The sequence below is a fragment of the Eretmochelys imbricata genome, chromosome 7 (assembly GCF_965152235.1).
Source record: "Eretmochelys imbricata isolate rEreImb1 chromosome 7, rEreImb1.hap1, whole genome shotgun sequence".
Classification (NCBI taxonomy): domain Eukaryota; kingdom Metazoa; phylum Chordata; order Testudines; family Cheloniidae; genus Eretmochelys; species Eretmochelys imbricata.
Window position 1 is genome coordinate 76,394,849 of NC_135578.1, and position 19,463 is coordinate 76,414,311.

The 19,463-nt window shown below is 38.9% G+C and overlaps 1 protein-coding gene across 3 annotated transcripts in view; it reads right to left on the bottom strand.

Moving 5' to 3' along the window:
- CCDC6 (coiled-coil domain containing 6) overlaps positions 1-19,463 on the bottom strand; it is a 65,953-nt gene that overhangs the window by 25,923 nt on the left and 20,567 nt on the right. For all 3 annotated transcript variants that reach the window (XM_077821569.1, XM_077821570.1, XM_077821571.1), the window contains exon 3: positions 5,661-5,789. In XM_077821569.1, coding sequence (XP_077677695.1) covers positions 5,661-5,789 — 129 coding nt within the window. The remainder of the gene's footprint in view (positions 1-5,660; positions 5,790-19,463) is intronic.

Below are 19,463 nucleotides of genomic sequence, written 5' to 3' on the forward strand. Positions count from 1 at the left end.
ACAACACTTCCTTATTTACTTGCTCCACACCAGTCATGATTGTATAGACCTCTATCATATCCTCCCTTAATCGTCTCTTTTCCAAGCTGAAAAGTCCCAGTCTTATTAATAACTCCTCAGACGGAAGCCATTTCATACCCCTACTCACTTTTGTTGCCCTTTTCTCAACTTTTTCCGATTCCAATATATCTTTTTTGAGATGGGGCGACCACATCCGCACACAGTACTCAAGATGTAGGTGTACTTATGGATTTATACAGAGGCAATATGATATGTTCGATCTTATTATCTATCCCTTTTTTAATGATTCCCAACATTCTCTTTGCTTTTTTGACTGCCACTGCACATTGAGTGAATGCTTTCAGAGAACTATCCACAATGACTCCAAGATCTCTTTCTTGAGTGGTAACAGCCAATTTAGACCCCATCGTTTTATATGTATAGTTGCGATTATGTTTTCCAATATGAGTTAGTTTGCATTTATCAACACTGTATTTCATCTGCCATTTTGTTGCCCAGTCACCTAGTTTTGAGAGATCCTTTTGTAGCTCTTCGCAGGCAGCTGTGTTCTGCACTAAGGAGCTTCCAAGTGGACTTCAAGCACAGACTAAAGTCAGTTGTGTCTACAAAATGAGTTTGGCAGGGACTAGTTACATTTTAAACTAAGGGCAAGGGGCTATGGCTACATGGTTAAGATCGTACACTACGCTCTGATTAATAGGAAAATTCCCACTGTCAGTGGAAATTTGCATAGACACAGGTGATAGAATATGGTCCTTAGGTTCTCACCAAACTTAGTTACATTCAGCATTCTATAATGAAAAAATGATATTTTTAGGACCACAATAATTTCTGCACTTTGTTTTTCTGTGCTATATATCCTCCTTTCTTTGGTTTTCCACCTATATCCCCCTCAAAACTCCATATTTTGTGCGTATTGTCCTTTCTTCTCTATGCTTTTTCTTTGTCTCCTTTTTGAACTCTATTGAGTTGAACTATCTGCAGGACTTGAACTTACTGTTTCCCACAGCATCCCAACTCTACCTCTGGGCTTCATCCATCCCTTTTCTCCTTCACACCTTACCATATTGCTGGCCCCAAAGAGTAACCTTTCTTCTTAAGCATCAAATCCTGTTCTCTTTTTTTTCCAAGAACTAGGGCTAAAGGGGCGGTTGTAGCCCTAGATTCTACTCTTAGCTAAAGTCCTACTTATCTCCCCAACTGCATCTCTTCTAGCTGCTCTCTGTGCTTTGCTCATTAGGGAAGCAGCTGAAAGAAGAAACAGTAAGAGGCCACAACTAGCATTGCAATCACAACAGCAGACTACAGTACGTGGATGGCAAACTGTGACAACCATCTCATCCTGTATCACTGCATCAACAATGGAGAAGCACATTACAGTTCATTTTAGCTAAAATATCCAGCTAATGAAATTGCCAGAGTTTCAAATTTAGCTGTTATGCTTCAGAGTGTGATGTCTCAATGAGAGTTAAAATCTCTCAGATCTGTTGTTTTCAGCTATCTGCCTTAAGACAAAGAACTACATCAGGTAAAAAATTCAGAAACACAAGGGAAAACAAATGTTTTTAAAACAAAATGAACTGCAGAATCATAACTGTCAGAATGGATTACTCCTGGAGTGGGTTGCCCTGGCCTGTGCCACAAAAACAGCACACTATAGTACTCAAATCTGGAAGAGATGAAGGCACTTCAAGTTCTGCACTAGAGATAGTGAACTCAGTCATGTGCAGTAGAAGACACAATGGGTCACCAATACTATCTGAGAATCTGTGACAGTGCTGGATCCCATAGAACTCCAACATAGCAAGCAATGTAGCCTCTGATGTTAACACATATTGTCTCCACAATAGTTTGAAACCATTCCTTAAAATCATCCTTCCTCCTCCTCAAGCATAACATCAACATCAAGATAGTCTTATTCAAATCCAGCACCAGGTCTGCCACACCTAGGTAACACTGGGGAAATCATTCTCTCTCTGTGCCTTAAAATCCCTACCTGTATAATATTTCCCCTTTCTTGCCTTTTGACTGTTTCTTACCACATGCATATACAGGTTGTAGCACAAGGGGGTCACAATCTCAATTGGGGTCTCTAGGTATTAACATAACAGTAATAGAGGAGTTAAGTGTTGTTTCAATTCATCCCCTTAACTTTAAAAAAAAAGTGTGGGGGGGGGGAGAAAGAGAAATAGTAAGAATGTGCTGTAGGGGGTTTACAGGAACTTCGGATTTATTTTACCATACTGAAAAGAGAAAATTATATAAACAAAAACTTTAACACACCAAACTCATAGGAGCAAGAAAATTCAAAGACAAGATTGACCATCTATCCTTGACTCAAAACAACTTTGCACAGATATAAAATTAGTGCATTATACCAGGTACCTAAGTACAAGAAAACGGGAGGACAGCACAGTAACACTACAGTCCTTTTATCTTTGAACTTCCTTGTTTTTTGAACATTCTAACAAAAACCTACTTCTTGTATTTAAATTTGATTATTAAAGTTTTGTGTTCCACAATTTTACCAAGCTGTCTGCCCAAGATACAGTAACATCACAAATACTAATGAATTTACAGAGAGACAAGGTGAGTGAAGTAATGCCTGTTGGCAAGAGAGACAAGTTTTCAGGTTTACCAAGACTTCTGTATCAAGACCAGAACAGTTCTGTGTAAGCTTCAAAGCTTGTCTCTCTCAGCAATAGACATTAGCCCAATAATACACATTACCTCAACCACCTTGTCTCTCCAATATTCTGGGACCAAACAGCTCCAAAACACAAGAAATTTACAGACACTATTTGCACTGATATTTCAATTCAGTTTGTCTGCACTTTAGTTCTAAGTGGTCTCCACCACCACCTTGTGGCTAAGAGAGTTACTTCAGTTTAACGTTTGTTTCCAGATTGTGATGGTCATGATTATGCAGGTACTACATTCACCTAATTTTCTAATCCATATTTAAGTATCACACAGAAAAACAGAATAATATTTAGTATATATAGTATTTGACATGTTCAAAGTGCAAAACAAAAGTAGGGGGCATAAAATCATGGTTAAAATAATTAAAATCCGTGTTTACATTATAAAATGGGATGAAAGTAAAGAATTCTCATGTAATTAGAAAATCTGATTTAAATAAAAATTTTTTAATGTTCCATTTCTAAAGTGTATGTGTGATACTTTCATTAGTTTTCCAGTTACTAGTAGGAAAAAAACATCTATGTAAATTCTGGAATTCTACTAGTCTCACATTTAAAATGCTCTTCTATGCTGAAAAAGACAAGTCTAGGGCCTTGTATTGTGAGGAGACCACAAATTCAAACAACTTGATTAGCAAATAGCCTGTGACATATTTGCAACCAACATACCATTCCAATATGCTCAATTTCCATAAATAAAGAAAGTTGAAATCCTGTGGCCAGGCGATCCTTCATCAGGTTTTGCCTTTTGAAGTCAATGGCACGTGTACTCATAAGTCATTAGGTGCTTTTGAAAATCCCACAATTAGGTGCCTAAATATGGGTTGGAAAAGTCTGGCCTACCTTTATAAAAAGTTCACAGTAATTTTGTTAATATACTGAAAGTAGAAATAACTTTTCAGTGTAGAGCTTTTGGTTTTGAAGTGACAGCTTTATGCCACAAGAAGTTTAAGAAGAACAGTTTTTGCTCCCTAATGATGCAATGTCCATGCTTAATTTTAAACAGAGAAAGTCCCACTGAAGTACAGTAAATGCGAATCAAGTACACCTGCTTAAGTATTTGCAAGATCAGGACTTCAATTTCCAGTATTTTGATTTTTGCCTCTAGCAGTGTTGTAAAATTCAAAAGATACCCTATCCATAAAAGAATTGTAAAAAATTTATAATTTAATTCATTAAAGTTTTCACCTAAAATTGCGACAGCACACATTTTCCAATTAGTTTTACAGAGCCTCAATTTAAATCAATTACAAAAAATCAAATGATTTAAAAGTCACTCCATCCCAACATTACAAAGACAACTCCCAACTCATTTGAAATCATTTGCAATAGTATATAAAAATATCCCATAAATTGGATTACTAAAAATGAAAGTGATAATTCTCTATTTACAGTCTATTTATGTTTTGCATTTTGGGTATAATTTCTCTAACTTTGTTGACAGTTTCATTACCTAGTATCATGTATGAACATTTTATGCTTGCCCTTGCTCTGGGAGTCCTCATGTAGAGTCTTTCCAAGCCACTTTGGGAGTGTACAGCTTTTCAGTCTATTTCCCTGAATCCCTGCACAAAGCCAGGATGAAGCAGGAGTTTCTCCTGCTATACTGAACTATTCCCTGTGTGAAGCAGAGACCTCATTTTCCCTATCCACAGAGCAGGGGTGGGAAACACGTGTCAAGTGGGGGTAGCATATGCACTGTAAGAGACAGCATCTAATACGTGGTGAAGAGCAGCAGCTCGCACCAGCCCCATTACCAGTCTGTTTATGAGCCTAGAGGCTAAGCGCTAGACAGTGCTAGACACAGTATTAACACCTTTAAAAGGTGTGAGTGCTGGCGGAGAGAAGAAGATGATTTTATTGTCATTTATATAGTCTATATTTCAATATTAATTTTAGGTTTCAGAGTAGCAGCCGTGTTAGTCTTTTCTTTTTGCGAATACAGGAGTACTTGTGGCACCTTAGAGACTAACCAATTTATTTGAGCACAAGCTTTCGTGATGCTGTTTTCTAAGTTACTTTTTCTAACGTTTCCCTCTACAATACAGAGATAGGACTATCCGGGTCTGGAAGGAAGTCATCCCTCCTTTCCAAAGTATTGCAAGGTGGCCCCTCAGGTGTGTATCACTCCTATGAGATGGGAAAGAAGCAGGATCATAAAGTAGATGCTGGAGCATTATATTGAGGTAAGTGGATTTGGAAATATGGGGAGTAACTTTCAACCAATAATTTTTTTCTGTGTGGTCTTTCAGTTGCATTAGGTGTGAGAGATACTGCTGAAGCAGTGGACAGACTGATGTGCAAACTTCTCCAGTAGAAGTACATACACTGAGGGGAACGATGTGGTGTTTGAGATGTGGCTGCTGAACAACAAACATACATCTGTTTTTAAGGTAAAACCATGTGGGACTAAGCTATGTTTTACTCAGTTATTATTTTATCATTTTGTGCTTTCCCTTGCTTCATTGTAAACACCTGTGTATCGTTTCAAGGACTTGTATGTGGCTACAAGTGCGTACAGGTGAGCTAATATGTTATAATGGTGGTGGCTAATATGTTATAATGGTGGTGGCAACACCAGTATTTCTCAGTGCCCAAAAGGCCAACGTACTTTACAAACCTTGTAACAGCCCTGTGAAGCACTATTATACAAATAGGCAGTCTGAAGCATAAGATTAAATAATTTACCATAAAGATCACAAAATTCTATCAGCTATTTCCTTTGAATAAAACATTTTTTTCCTATTCCAAAACAGTAAAAAATTGAACAATGACCTCCAGCTAAATTATAGATTTTAAGAAATGGGTCAAATTTGGAGCCTAAAACATTTATGTATTTTTAAATCACTTTTTCCCCCAGTGGAAAAAAAAAATCTGAACAGAAGTTGTTCTCTAGGATAAACACTTTATTTCAAAGAACAGAAAATAGATGTTTACCTGCTCCAAAGTGAGCTGCTTAGAAATAGTATCGTTTTCCAGTTTTTTAATTTTCTTCATCAGCTTGTTCACTTGAAACTCCTGTTCCTGCTCTAAATGCTGCTCCAGTTCAGCCTTCTCATGCTGTAGCTAAAAATTCAAGATACATATGAAAATATTTCAATGCAAAATTATAAAAGACTACAAAGCAGATTACACAGGACTATAAGCAACACCACATTTATTCTTTCTGGATATTAAAGTCTTCTCTACTAGCTATATTCAACTCTCATAGAAGATCTGAAAATGTACACCACACTTTTTAAGATCAACATTTTAAATTATGTTTAATATATAAAACAGATTAACGTAGCATAAATTTCCAAATATTAGCAAAGACAAAAATCTTTCTTGCGTTAACCCCATCAAACGGGGTCAGCTCTTGGAGTCCTCTCCATCCAAAGTGCTCTGTGTTCACTGCCATGTCCTCTATCTCATCACGTCTTTCTTTATGACATCCCACAACTTCTTGAGTCAGCCTCTTTTTCATTGAATCTTGATCTGTTGGACTCTTAGCTGTCAGGCCGGTACTTGACATAACCAAACCATTTGAGCCTGAATTCCATTTTTTTTGTTTATGGGCGTTACTTTGAACATTTCAAACACACACATTCCTTCTGGGGTCTTTCTTGCTTATCCCATTCATCCACCTCAACATTCACATTTCTCTGGAACAGATCATTCAGTCATCCTTCTTTGTTGCCCACATTAAAGCTGGATGGACTATTCTTTTATAGACTCTCTCAATCTTACTGGTATCTTCTTGTCACATACTACACCACTTATCTCTTTCCATTTGAGCCATGCATTTATTATCCTAGCTCTAAATTTCTTCCTCCATTTCCCCAGATTCTGGAACGCAGATACTTGAAACTTTACCTTTTCGATACAGTCTGCCCATCTAGTTTCAAGGATAATTCTTCATTGTTCACATTGTTAAAATTACATACCACCTACTCTTTCGTATACTTATTTTGAGGCCATGTCTGTTCAACACATCTCCCCTTTTTTCAAGATCCTTTTCTAGATCATCTTTTCCCTCACTGTATAGAACAATATCATCTGCAAACAGCATGCACCAAGTTGCCTCCTTCACTAAGTTCCTGGTGAGTGTATCCAGATGAGGATAAACAAGAAAAGGCTCAATGCTGATCCCAGACCTTTTCCAATAGTTTGCCTGTTTCACCACTAAAAGTTCTGACTATTGACATCGCCCCTACGTACAGGGCTTGAACAAGCAGCACAAATTTTTAATACCATTTTCTCTCTCATTCACCACCAGATCTCTTAAAATGCATGCACTTCTAATATTACAAGTTGTATGAAAATTGAGAAATGCTGTTATGTAGCAGAATATTGTTAAAACAGAGGTAACTTTCTAAGAAAAAACACAATTTGTAATTTCAATATCATAAGTATATTATTCCCTAGTCTTATACCTTCGTAGACCAGAATTTAAATCCTGCCTCTGATGGTCATATCTTCAAGCTCACCTTAAATACCCACCCAACACCACTCCCAAAAATATGGTATGACTAGAGTTTTCAGAAGAGGGAGTTAAGATTGTAACACGAGGGACCGGAGCAATAACAGAAATGCACATAAACCTTGCACAGCAGTGCCTAGCTCAAGGTAATGCAAGTTTTTCACTTATCAATTTAAAGTTTGCTCTAATTTAAAAAAAAAAATTGGACCCATTCTCTCATGAAAATTAATACCAAAGCCAGCTGCTGATAATCAGGTTAACTTTTAGCTAGTTAATTAATAACAATGAAGAGGTACATGACCAGCAAGTCTTAGGTCAGGTCTGCAATGAAATGTTATATTGGCATAATTACTTTAATCAGGATGTGAAAATAAACCCACAACCTTGACCAATGTAGCAATGCTCACATGGCTGCATCTACACCATGGGTTCTGTCAATGGAAGAGGGCTTCCATGAATCTAGCTAATTTCATTTGGGGAGGTGATGTTCCTAGACCAACAGAAAACCCTTCTGTTGATATAAAGTGAGTCTACATTACACTGCTGTTAATGTCAAGTGTGTGATTATGGACTGTTAACATCAGCAGCCTATCAGACAAATAAAATCAGAATGGTTGTTCAAAAACTAACCTAATAAATGACATGAACCAGAAACATTTATTATTTAATCAAGTTTTGCTGCAACTGCATAATCTGGCTCATCACGTCACGGTTGCTAATGCTTGGGTGAGGAATCTGCATCAGAGGAAAGGATGAGGCTCACTCACTTATGCTGTACCTATTGTAGGACCCATTAAATCCGATCCTAGCAGCGTGAGCACACTGCAGCCAAAGCACAAGGTTGTGCTGATCAGAACTCCAACGGCTCCATCTGATTTTCGGCAAAGCCAAACAGGAATGCTTTCTTTTCTACTTGACTCAAATATATGAAGCATATCAGAAAGCTGAGTACCTGAGGAGCACAGAAGAAAGCATTGCCCAAGTGAGAAACATTGGTAAGGACTTGCTGTGCTGGGTTCTGCAGGATTCTGACCTCTTTGGTGGGCTGTGAAGCAACTTCCTGGGGCTCTTCTCCTCTTTGTTCTTTTGATTCCACAAGACAAAGTATGGCAGAAAACTAGTGGTGGTACTTCCCCAGACACCAAACTCTCATGACAAAGTGTGATGTCACCCTCAGATTGCATAGATCATCCCTCTCCTTTCTTACTTACTTTAATCAGCAGTGAAATAGTTAATAATGCTGATATTTCAATCTCGCTTTTCCCCCAATAACAGCTGCAGGTTGGCATGGCTAAATCTCTCACTGACACAGAAAACATCCACTTAAGTAAACAGTGCATTAAGGGAAGGGTGGAGTATTTTCAGATCGACACTGTGCTTTTAATTATATGTGCAGCACTTAGGTATTAGTGATGGTTGCTTATAAATACACAGACAGCTGCGATTTGAAGAGAAGGGTAAAAAATATGCACTTGGTAACTGGAACTGTCAGCTACATAACATTGTCTCAAAGATGAAAATACTAAGTGGTGTAGTAAATGGGTGTTTTTAAAAGGCAGCAAGGTAAAAAGATGGGCAGGCTTGGGATAAATTTAAGACTGCAAACAATTTAGATGGCCAGACTGCTAAAAAGAAAGCTGTGCAGTGACAGAAAGCATCAGAAATGCTCCCAAAAGACAGTAGCAAATACAAAATTGATGTAGGTGTAAACAAAAAGTAGTCTACTGTCAACACCTTTGGTTTGTGTATTATACTTGGCTGACGATTCAGTGCAAAATTAAGTGAACAAAATTAATTTTTCCCTTTATTGTGATCCCGGTATCTTATGAGTTTCTTGAATTCAAATGCATTTTCCATTCAAATGCATATTTACATTTGACTCTTGTGGAAATAATTAGTCTTATTTCCTACAAATGCAGTTTCAGATAAACTGAAGAAAATCTAGATTTTTGTAGTCTGTCTAGTGTCTTCAACCACAGATATAATTTATGTGGATTTTTAAAAGATATTTCTGAAACTGAGAAGTTACACAGGCTTTGTTCCCAGATGCCATCAGGTAAATGATGCACATTTTGTATGCAAACAATTATTTTATTTGCATCTTGGCATTAACATGACATTTGAGTGGGGTCAGCAGCTTGTTTTTACAAGATATAGTATTTTCAAAAGGACCAAGAAGAGTCAGATATCAAATCTATTTTTATTGCCCTTAGTTTGCCCAAATACACAAATTATGCCTATTCACTTGATGGTGTCCCTTTTAACATTATCCACAGGTCATCATGTGAGATACACCAAATTTAGAACAACTAGCAAATAGTACAATATTGGTAAAGGATACTGACAAAGCAGAATCTCACTAATTTTTAAATATAGAGAGTCAAAAGGATAAATGAGTTTGTAAGTAAAAAAAACCCTCAATTATCCCTTTGGGAAACCTGTTGCATGCAAGATTAATTTTCAAAATATATTCCATGGAATCTCAAAAGGTGTGACAAGTGCATGCAGGGAAAAACTTGCAACAACAAATCCTATACCAAACACATTTAATGGAGTTATGCAAACAAAGTTATCATAATTCTCAAATGAGTAGTTAATTTTAACAGAGTCCCTGAATCCTATGTTTCCAAACTTTTCAAAGATTTGGTTGGTCAGCAGAACCCGATCAAATAAAAGACAAATACAAGACATTTAATTTAAAACAAGGGCTGTAAAAATAGTTATTAGTGAAGTGGTTGTGTCACTAAAAGCCTTTTTTCAGATAATGAAGGATGTACTTCATTCCAAGATGTCTGCTGAGGTGGTATTTTATCTCATTGTGCAAATGCAGCATTTTACCAGCAGAACCAAATGCTGTGTTGCATAAAGCTAATTTAACACAGTGCTTCTACAAGCCCAATAAATAAGCATACAAATTTTACTGAAGGCTAATATCAACCATTTAAAAACATACATTAGCAAACCGGGCTATGCCATACTACAGCAGAAAGCACAGTCTAAGGAAGATAGGCCTCCTGGGGAAGTTATCTGCTTCTCTTATTGTAAGTGCAAGTCAAGCGAGCAAGTAATAAAAATGTTTCAAAATCAATTTTATAACAGTTGAAAAACTAATGCAATTTTATTGTGTTTTATAACTGTAATGAATAATAGCATGCTGAATTGGGAAATTCTTATGAAACTACTAATGGGAGTTCGTGCTTTGGTAGTCAGCTTTCACATTTAAAATGTATTAGAAACATTCTAGGAGCTCTTTCCAGATGCCATTCAATGCAGTGTGTAAGTCCCTTCCAATCTGAAGAACAAAGATTCAACAATGCAACAGTTCAGGTAACATGAAAAAAAAGTCACTCTGCCAACTGTTCGGCAATTGCATAATGTGGCAGCAATTATTTCTTGGCAGCAGAATAGTAATAGCTTGAAAAAATAAGAGGCCAAGAATTCTACCTTGGTTAGCAGAATATATCACAAGGCCTCCCTGTGACGTCTAAAAGTCTTTCATGTATGTCAGTTTATCTTAAATTTCTCAATTAACCAAAATTGCTTAGGAACACGTTAACTTTAATTTGAGAAAGTTCAACTCCAGGTCAGCTCAATGTTGAGATCAGAAAGAACGTTTTTGAGTCTTAACATTCCTATCATTTCAGATTAGGATGGGCACCCAAGATCAGGTGTTTATTGCCAAACAGAGAGAGGAGAGAATTACAAAAACTCAAGACTCTTTTTATGGACTTAATTGGAAGTCTGACAGCCTCCAATGGAAGTCCGATCCAAAACAGGATCACTGTCTGAGACAGAAAGGATTCTGTCTGAAGCACAGAAATCCCATATGGAAGAGGAAAGATGCCAGTTCACTATTTAGCGGTCTTTTTTCCTATTTTTACATCTTCTCATGACAACACTTCTCAGCCACATGCGTGCAGTATCCCTGAACAATTACACATGACCTTTGCTCCCTTACCTCACTCTGGAGATTGCAACAAGCCCAGCCTATACACTTCATATAGTAAGAAACTTAAAAGCTGCTCTCAAACCAGAGATGGTGCATGTAGCTTAAAATAACATGTCCTATTTTTAAGTGTAATGAGCAATGAAGTCAATGACAGCTGGAAACCTGCCTATCAAAATTAACTAAACAAAATTCACTGTACATGATTGGTATTCAATTTTCTTATATAGAAAATAGGTTTTTGGCTTCAGTGGGAGTTGCTTGGTGCCCACCACTTTTGAATATCAGACTTGAGGAACCTAATTATGAACACTAGGATCCTATTTTTGAAAATCTTGGGCTATGGTAATGCAACATTACGGTTATACAATTCAAATAAAGATGGAAGTTACTTACCATAAAACTGGAGGTTCTTCGAGATGTGTGGTCCCTATCTGCATTCAACACATGGGATACACATGGGCATCATGCTCCTGCATCTGGAATGGTTTGTAGGCAGTGTCCATTGGCCCACATGTGTGTGTAGATCTCCTTGTGCTCCAAACTGAGGGCATAAAATCTCTCTCCAGTTTCCCATTCTTAGCGCAGTTCAAACAATCCACAGCTGAAGGGACAGAGGATGGGTAGTGGAATACAGATAAGGACCACATGTCTTGAAGAACCTGCAGTTACAGCTAAGTAACCTTCATTTCCTCTGAGTGATGGCCGTTATATGTATTCAACACGTGGGAGATTCACACGCAATAAATCAGACAGGAGGTGGGTGCACAGATGCAGAAGTGACAGCTGACTGTAGTACTACTATCCTCAGAGCTGTATCCACAGTTGATGACTAGACCGGAGGGTAATGTCTCAAGAAAGTATGCAAAGAGTTCCAACTTGCCCTCTGGTGGAATGAACCCTCACTCTCTCCAGAGTGGGAATATGAGCTAATTGGTTACAAAGGGTAATACAACCTGAGATCCATTCTGAAAGTCTCTGCATCAATGTGGCTTGACCCCTCACAATTGCTCTGCTTTGGAAACAAATAGTTAAGGAGTCTAACATCCTTCATTCTTTACAGATCAAAAGCCATAGCCCTTTAGACATCTAGAGAATGCAACTGTCTCTATCTGAAGCATGTGGTTTTGGAAAAATACTGTTAAATGGATTTTCTGACTCATATGAAAATTGGAACCTACTTTAGGAACAAATCTAAGATAGGTTTGTAATGGGACTTTTTCTTTATAAAAGGCAGTATATGGTGGGTCTGCCAGAGTGCTCCGAGCTCACTAACTCCTCTTGCTGACATTCTGGCTACCAGAAAGGCCACCATCATGGATAGATGGGCCACAGAGCACGTGACCAGAGGTTCAAAGGTGAGTGACAATAAAACAAAAACTGAGATACTACTGAGATTCAAACCTTCCCATTGGTGCAAAGGACTGAGAATTCCCTTCAGAAATCTAATTGTGACAGGATGAGTGAATATTGTACGGTTATTCACCGGAGGATGGAAAGCACAGATTGGTGCTAAATGCAGTCACAGAAAACTGAGTGCAAGACCCAAAGACTTAAGGGTAAGTATATACTCTAAGATAGCAGGGATCCTGGCTGATTCCGGAGTCAACTCACACTGGTGAGCCCAAGGGGAGAAACACTTCCATTTTGCTAACAGCTTTTTGTAGTATTTTCTGCTTTGGTTAAGGATGGATTGTACCCTTTCAGAATGTGAGCATTCTACTTCTGATGCCCATTCAAATACCAGGATCTCAGTTGAAGCAGTCCCACACTGTAGTGCTTGAACCCACCCTTGTGCTGTATTAGAAGCTCCAGTAATGTGGGGATGTTCATGGGTAGGAGAACTGAGAGCATCAGCAGATCCATAAACCAGAACTCTCTCTGCCAGTTGGGTGCAATCAGGATGACTCAAGCTCTTTCTTGGTGGATCTTCTGCAGAACTTGTGGCATCACTGGGATGGGAGAAAAGGCATATAACAGGCAAACCTTCTGCAACATTGACAGGTCATCTCCCATAAAGCCCTTGCCCAGGATTGCTCTGGAGCAGTACCAAGGAAGTTTCCTGTTCTCCCACAAGTTGAAAAGGTCCCGGGCTGCTGTTCCCCATTCGGTCAAGATGTCATTGAGAACCAAACTGTGGATCTCCCATTCATTATTTGCAAAAAGGTCTGTTTGGGCATTCGACTAAGGAGTTGTATACTCCTGCTAAACAAACTGCTGATAGAGTTATGCAATGGCTGATGCAACAGTCCCAGGAGGTGACTGCCTCTATGCACAAGAGGGAAAGATTTCACTCCCCCCTGGTTGTTCATATAAAATATCATTGTCATGTGATCTTATATTATTTGGACATGTCTGGATCAGATGAATGGGGGGAGGGAGGTGTTGCAGGCATGACAAACCGCAAGGAGTTCTAGTAAATTGATATGTATTCTGGACTCGCATAGGGTCCAGATGCCTTGTGGCATATGATCACCCATATGAACACCTCAACCCAAGAAGGAGGTGTCAGTAACCATGCTTGCTTCAGGGGTTCGTGTGAGGAAAGGGATCCCCACACCAACCTTCTCTCATTCTGTCCAGCAAATGAGAGAGTTAAACTTTGGGCAGAACTATCACCTGTCTGTGTACTCATCAGAGAAAGGCAACAAAACAGCAAGATGCCAGGCTTACAGGCTGTGAAGATGAAGTCTGGGAAACAGCACGATGTGTGCATGAGGCCAAGGAAAAGGCCTGCTTGACAAGGGTCCCATACTGATATATGAGAACACTCATGGCCTGAAATCTCTTTAGATGTAGATACACTCTTGCTATAGTTGAGCCCACTGTCACCCCCATAAAATTTAGGAATCTTGTGGGAGGCAATGTGGACTTTTCGTGAATGATGCAGACATCCACGGAAGGCAGAAGGCTGAGCTAGACACTGGTTGCCCGCTAGACTTCCTTGTAGCAACTTCCCATCAGAAGCCAGTCGCTGAGCTAAGTTAAGACTAAATCCCTGTCTTCTCATCTAAGCTGCCACTACTGAAAAAATCTTCGTAAAAAACCCTGGGTGCTACAGCTAGGCCAAAGGAAAGGACTCTGAATTGGTAATGCTCATAAATCAAAGAGGAACAAGGAAACTGCTGTAGGCTGGGTGGATATCAGTTAAAATATGCATCTTTCACACTGAGAGCCATGAATTATGTGTCTTCCTCTAACAAAGGAATTATTGATACCAAGGATATCATGTGGAATTTTACTTTCTGAATGAACCCATTCTGCTGTCTCAGATCAAGAAGTGGCTTCCATCTCCCATCCTTCTTGGGAATCAAGAAGTAAGGGGAATAGAACTCCTTCACTTGATGTTGAGGTAGAACCTTCTCTATGGCTGCTCTTAGGAGATCTTGTCGTAGAATCTCCTCATGAAAATCAACTGGGAAAGGGGGGATTTGTGGAGAGGAGGTACCAGAAACTCATTCAGATAACGGCCATTAATAATCTCTAATATCCATTTGTCTGTAGTTCGAACCCTCCAGTTTTTGGCAAATTGTGTAAGGTGGGCTCCCAATGTCAGAGGAGGGGAATAAAGGGACATCAATAAAGGATACAGGTCTCAACAGTGCCATAAAAAGAAGTTCTTCACCTCAGAGTTAGAGTATGACATGGGGGTGGATGTTGCAGAGATTGGGTTCCTATGTCTAAGCTCTCTGTCTCCTGCATGGTGACTCCTGAGGATGTTGGTGGTAAAACCACTAAGGAGGTAGTCTTGCCCTTTAACCCTGTCTATAGTGTTTTCTCTTCGGAGAAGTACAAATACCCAGTGAGCAAAGCACTGTCCTTGAGACTTTGAGGGAGTGCAGAGACTCACCTGCCTTCTTGTGGAATAGGTTAATAGTATCAAAGGGCAGATCTTGGATGGTACTTTCCCACCTCACTAGGAAAAGCTGAGGATTGTGACCGTTATTGTAGCCATCCTCCTCGCACTATCTACCACATCCACCACAGCTGGGAAGGAAGTTTTGACCACCAGTCTGCCCTCGTCCACTAAGGCCTCAAAGTGGGCTCTCTCTATCCTCCTCTGGGAGCTTGTCCTGGCATTAAAAAAAATTATTATAACTAGTAACATCATATTTGGTCAAGAGGGCCTGATAATTTGAGATCCTGAACTGGAGGGAGGTGAAAGAAAAGACCATTCTCCCGAAAAGGTCAAGTTGCTTCTGTCCCTTATCAGAGGGAATAGCCTTTGGGTGTTGCTGCTTGAACCTCTCTGTAGCTCAATATTGCCAGTAGGATGGATCAACTGGTGGTGGAGGATCCCATGGCACAGGGTACCACCCATCTTTTGACTGACTGTATTTGGTTGGAGGCTGGAACTCTGATTTTCTGGGGGTCCTGTCTTGTACCACCTCTGTCCGATGCTGCAAAGGCTCCTGAGGGGCCTCAGACTCATCTAAAAAGAAAGTCAGATCCCTTATCTCCAGTGGAACTGACAGTACCGATGGCTGTGCCCCAAGGTTAGCAGGTGGGATGGGAGAACAACTCTGCCAAGCCACGATAGCCTCAGCCATCCCGGAATAGAGATGGTCTCAATAGGAGGGATGAATACTGATGGGGGTAGCAAATATGTTCTCTGAGATGTTCTAGGAGATTCCAACTCAGACCATGTGGCGGCACAAAGGAACTGGAGAGAACTTTTATGCCTTTTGTTTGCTTCAGCGCAAGTGTGGGCCAACAGACACTGTTTACAAAAAATTCCCGGACACAGGCACACGGCGTGCATGCCTATCCCACATGTGATATACCCATAGGGACCATCAATTGAAGAAGAACCAATAATTGCAAAAGTTAAGCTGCTATACAAGTGTTCATTTGACCATATTACAGACAAGCACTTCTATTCCCATTTCTTCTATGAAATGGAGAATTTGCTTTACAGTACCACAAATTTCTCTTCTCAGAAACAGTCATTCATATATATATGAATGGAAACTTCCGCTTTCATAAATGGAGGTAGATCAGAGCCATCAGTAACTGACAAGATTTCAGCCAAATAACGATCTGCAAAACTCATCAACTTTAAAATTAACCTCAGTTCATAACTACCTAAGAAAATTATATACAATTAGTGTATATTTTAGTACCAACTGCCCAAGTCCAAGATCACCACAGAAAAAGGGCAGGACAAGACATTTCAAAGAGGAAAATTTTATAATTCTGTAGGGTAGGCTCTTCAGGACAGGGACCATTTTCATGTTGTGCCTTATACACTGCTCAGCACATTACAGGTGGTTGGGGAAACGTGTTCCCGCACCTTTGTTTTCTCATTCCAGGGTATGTCTGGTAGTTTAGTATAGTAGTACATCTGGGATATAATCAAGCCATGACCTGTTCTGGGGGATAGGTTTGTACTAGACATACAACTAGACACACAAATAAAGGTTTGGTTTTTTTAGGTTAAGTATTAGTGCTTTAAAACAGCAAAAAAGTTTCTAAGAAGTATTGCGGAAGAACAAAAAGTATAAAACACAATCCTTTGTGAAAGTATGGAGGGAAGAACAAACAAGTGCTTCACATACTTCCTCCATTGAAGCATGTGCTTTTTCAGCACGAAGAATTATGTACCACAACACTTATGACCGGGTAAGTTTTCTGTGATCCAGCTAGATCTATGTCTTGCACTATACCATGAAAAATATTGTTTTTTCCTCTTTACATTCTGGTTGGTTGGCCAGAAACGATACATGGAACATCTGGTATCATTTGTCCTTCATAAGCACAATTTTATCACTATCGATATCAAGGGTAGAATAGATTCTCTCAGATCAACTGAGTTGGTACTAGGGAGGGGAGGACAATGACTACTTTGACTGAAATATTCATGGGAGCTTTAGGACATAAGACTCATAGGACTGGAAGGGACCTCGAGAGGCCATCTAGTCCAGTCTCCTGCACTCATGGCAGGACTAAGTATTATCTAATCATTAATCTTTTGGAGAACTGCAGTACTATTTTTCAGTGAATAAGACAGTAAGCTCTAAAATCTTCTGATCTGACATTAGGGCCATCAGGAATTAATCTAGATTAGTTTCACTCTAGTCTTTGACAATCTCAATGGACTGAATGGGACTTGGGGCGGAAGGCCTCTGCAAACTAAAATTCAGACTTGAGGCTGAGTACTGGTGAATACAGTGTTGTCAGAATTTTACCTTTTTGGACCTAAATTCTATACCAAATTAGTTACCGAAGGGGGCACATGGTGTCAGGTTATGGGGTGTTTTGATTGGTTTTTTTACAAAATTGCCCACCATTTGATTTCAGGGAGCTCTATCCAGAGAACATTCCCAACACTGTGGCTAGCAGAAAGGCAGTGCACGCACGGTCTACATCAGCTCTATTCCCTCGTGACTGACCTACTGGGGGAATCCCTAGCTAAAGTTTGGCCAGCTTCTAGTTCCACTGGCCACCAGAGCAGCACAAAAAAACAAGAGAACTCAGTCCTAAGTATTATAGCTTAGGTTGTGAAGTGTACATTTGGTTCACCTTTGAAAGGTTAGTCATAGCAGTTTTGTTTTACTGACTCCCCTAGTGATTTGAACTGCTCCTGCTCTTCCTTTTCCTAAGCAGTAGCAGAAGGAAATTGACAAGGATATTGGTTTCCCTCTGATGCTGCTAGTCAAAGCTATCAGTAACAGCCACGGCAGTGGAGCAGTTTCATCGGTTAGTCCTCTGACTCAGACGCTCAAGGTGTTTTTCAAGATCTGCAGGAGACCATCAGTCCCAAGGAATCTGAATAAAAATACTGAGGGTCTCTCTTTAGTGGCTTGCTCCTTTTGAATTAAGTTCCTAATTTTGCTAAACTTCTCTTTGGGACAGAATCTTTTTCCCTGTGCCAGTGTCTTTCAGGACTCCCAGATGAAAGTAACTGAAGGTGCATGACTGCTCTTTTTGTAGTATATTACTAAATCATGGTTTGCTACAACACTGACTATATGTACTTAACTCTTCTGACTTTCTGGAGCATGTAAATATGTTCAGTTTGCGACAGCTGTAGACAGGAAGTTTATTTTAATTTCTGTAATATGCATCTAATGTCACAATCGGTAAGTCTATACAACGCATACACTTTTAAAACAGAGGGACTGGAATACAGATCAAGCAGCTGAACTCTAAAACAGAAAGACAATTTTTATTTACAAATAAAATAAGAGATATAAATTAAATCTGGTACAGCAATTTGGCTGCTAAGGAAATTGTGGAGTCCCATGTGCATTAAGAGATTACATGGGTTTGAAGCCAATTCAGCCAATTAAATCAAGTTGCATTTTTCATTTAAGCTATTATATATGAGGTTTTATTCTGCTGTAGATGGTGGTGGATTTGGTTCAAGGCATCTCAGTTTTATATCAGAAATTGAAGTACTCTATTGACTGAAATAAATGCACTAGACCACCATGCTGTTTTCCAGAGCTACTGCACTAAAGATGTTCCAGTGTGTTTTACTATAAGGAAAATTACATATTACGCTGACAAGAAAAGAATACTTAATACCCCTCCTTCCATTCCACCAAAAATGTTGCTATATTCTTCATAGAAAAGGATAATTCTGAAAGTTTATATTTGTGAATTAGACTAAATTAGTATAAATCCTGAAAAACAGTGGGAGGAAATAGTATGCAGACAAACTATAGAGAACCTTAACTCCTGACATTTATATTAATGAATGAAGTAAGGGACAACCAATAAGTGGCAGTCACCCATTAATTATCCCATCTCCCAATACTGAAGGTTCCAGAGGAGATTAGCCATAGTGTAGTTTACAACAATATATTCTTCACTGTCCTATAGAATTAAATATGCCTTAAGGTTACAGTTATAGAATGTTAAAAATGCTTAGAATATGCAGAAATAAGTTTCTTTAATTTTAACACTATTAAACTTCATGTGCAAGTTGTGTTGATGAAATACTAGTAAAGTACATATTATAAGTGTTAATAGAAGAAGAGGCTATAAGTTACTAAAAATATCAAACTAACATATTTAAAAAAAAATGTGGATAACGTTTCCTGGCCAAGTTTCAAGTGCTGCTACCCATCTTAACATAAGCACTCTAATTATCTGGGTCACATATGCAGAGTTAATTTAAAATCAAATCCTGCAAATAAGATTCTTCACCTGTCTTACTAACAAAAGCTTAGAGTATTAGAACTCAAAGAATTCTTAAAATCCAATTTACTTTTCTATCTCAGTACAGAGACTGAAAATCAACATAATTGCTTCACTTTTAATCAGGTTCTCAGTCTACAAAACCTGAGTTCAAACACCAGGGAAATGTTTGTTTAAAAAAAACCCA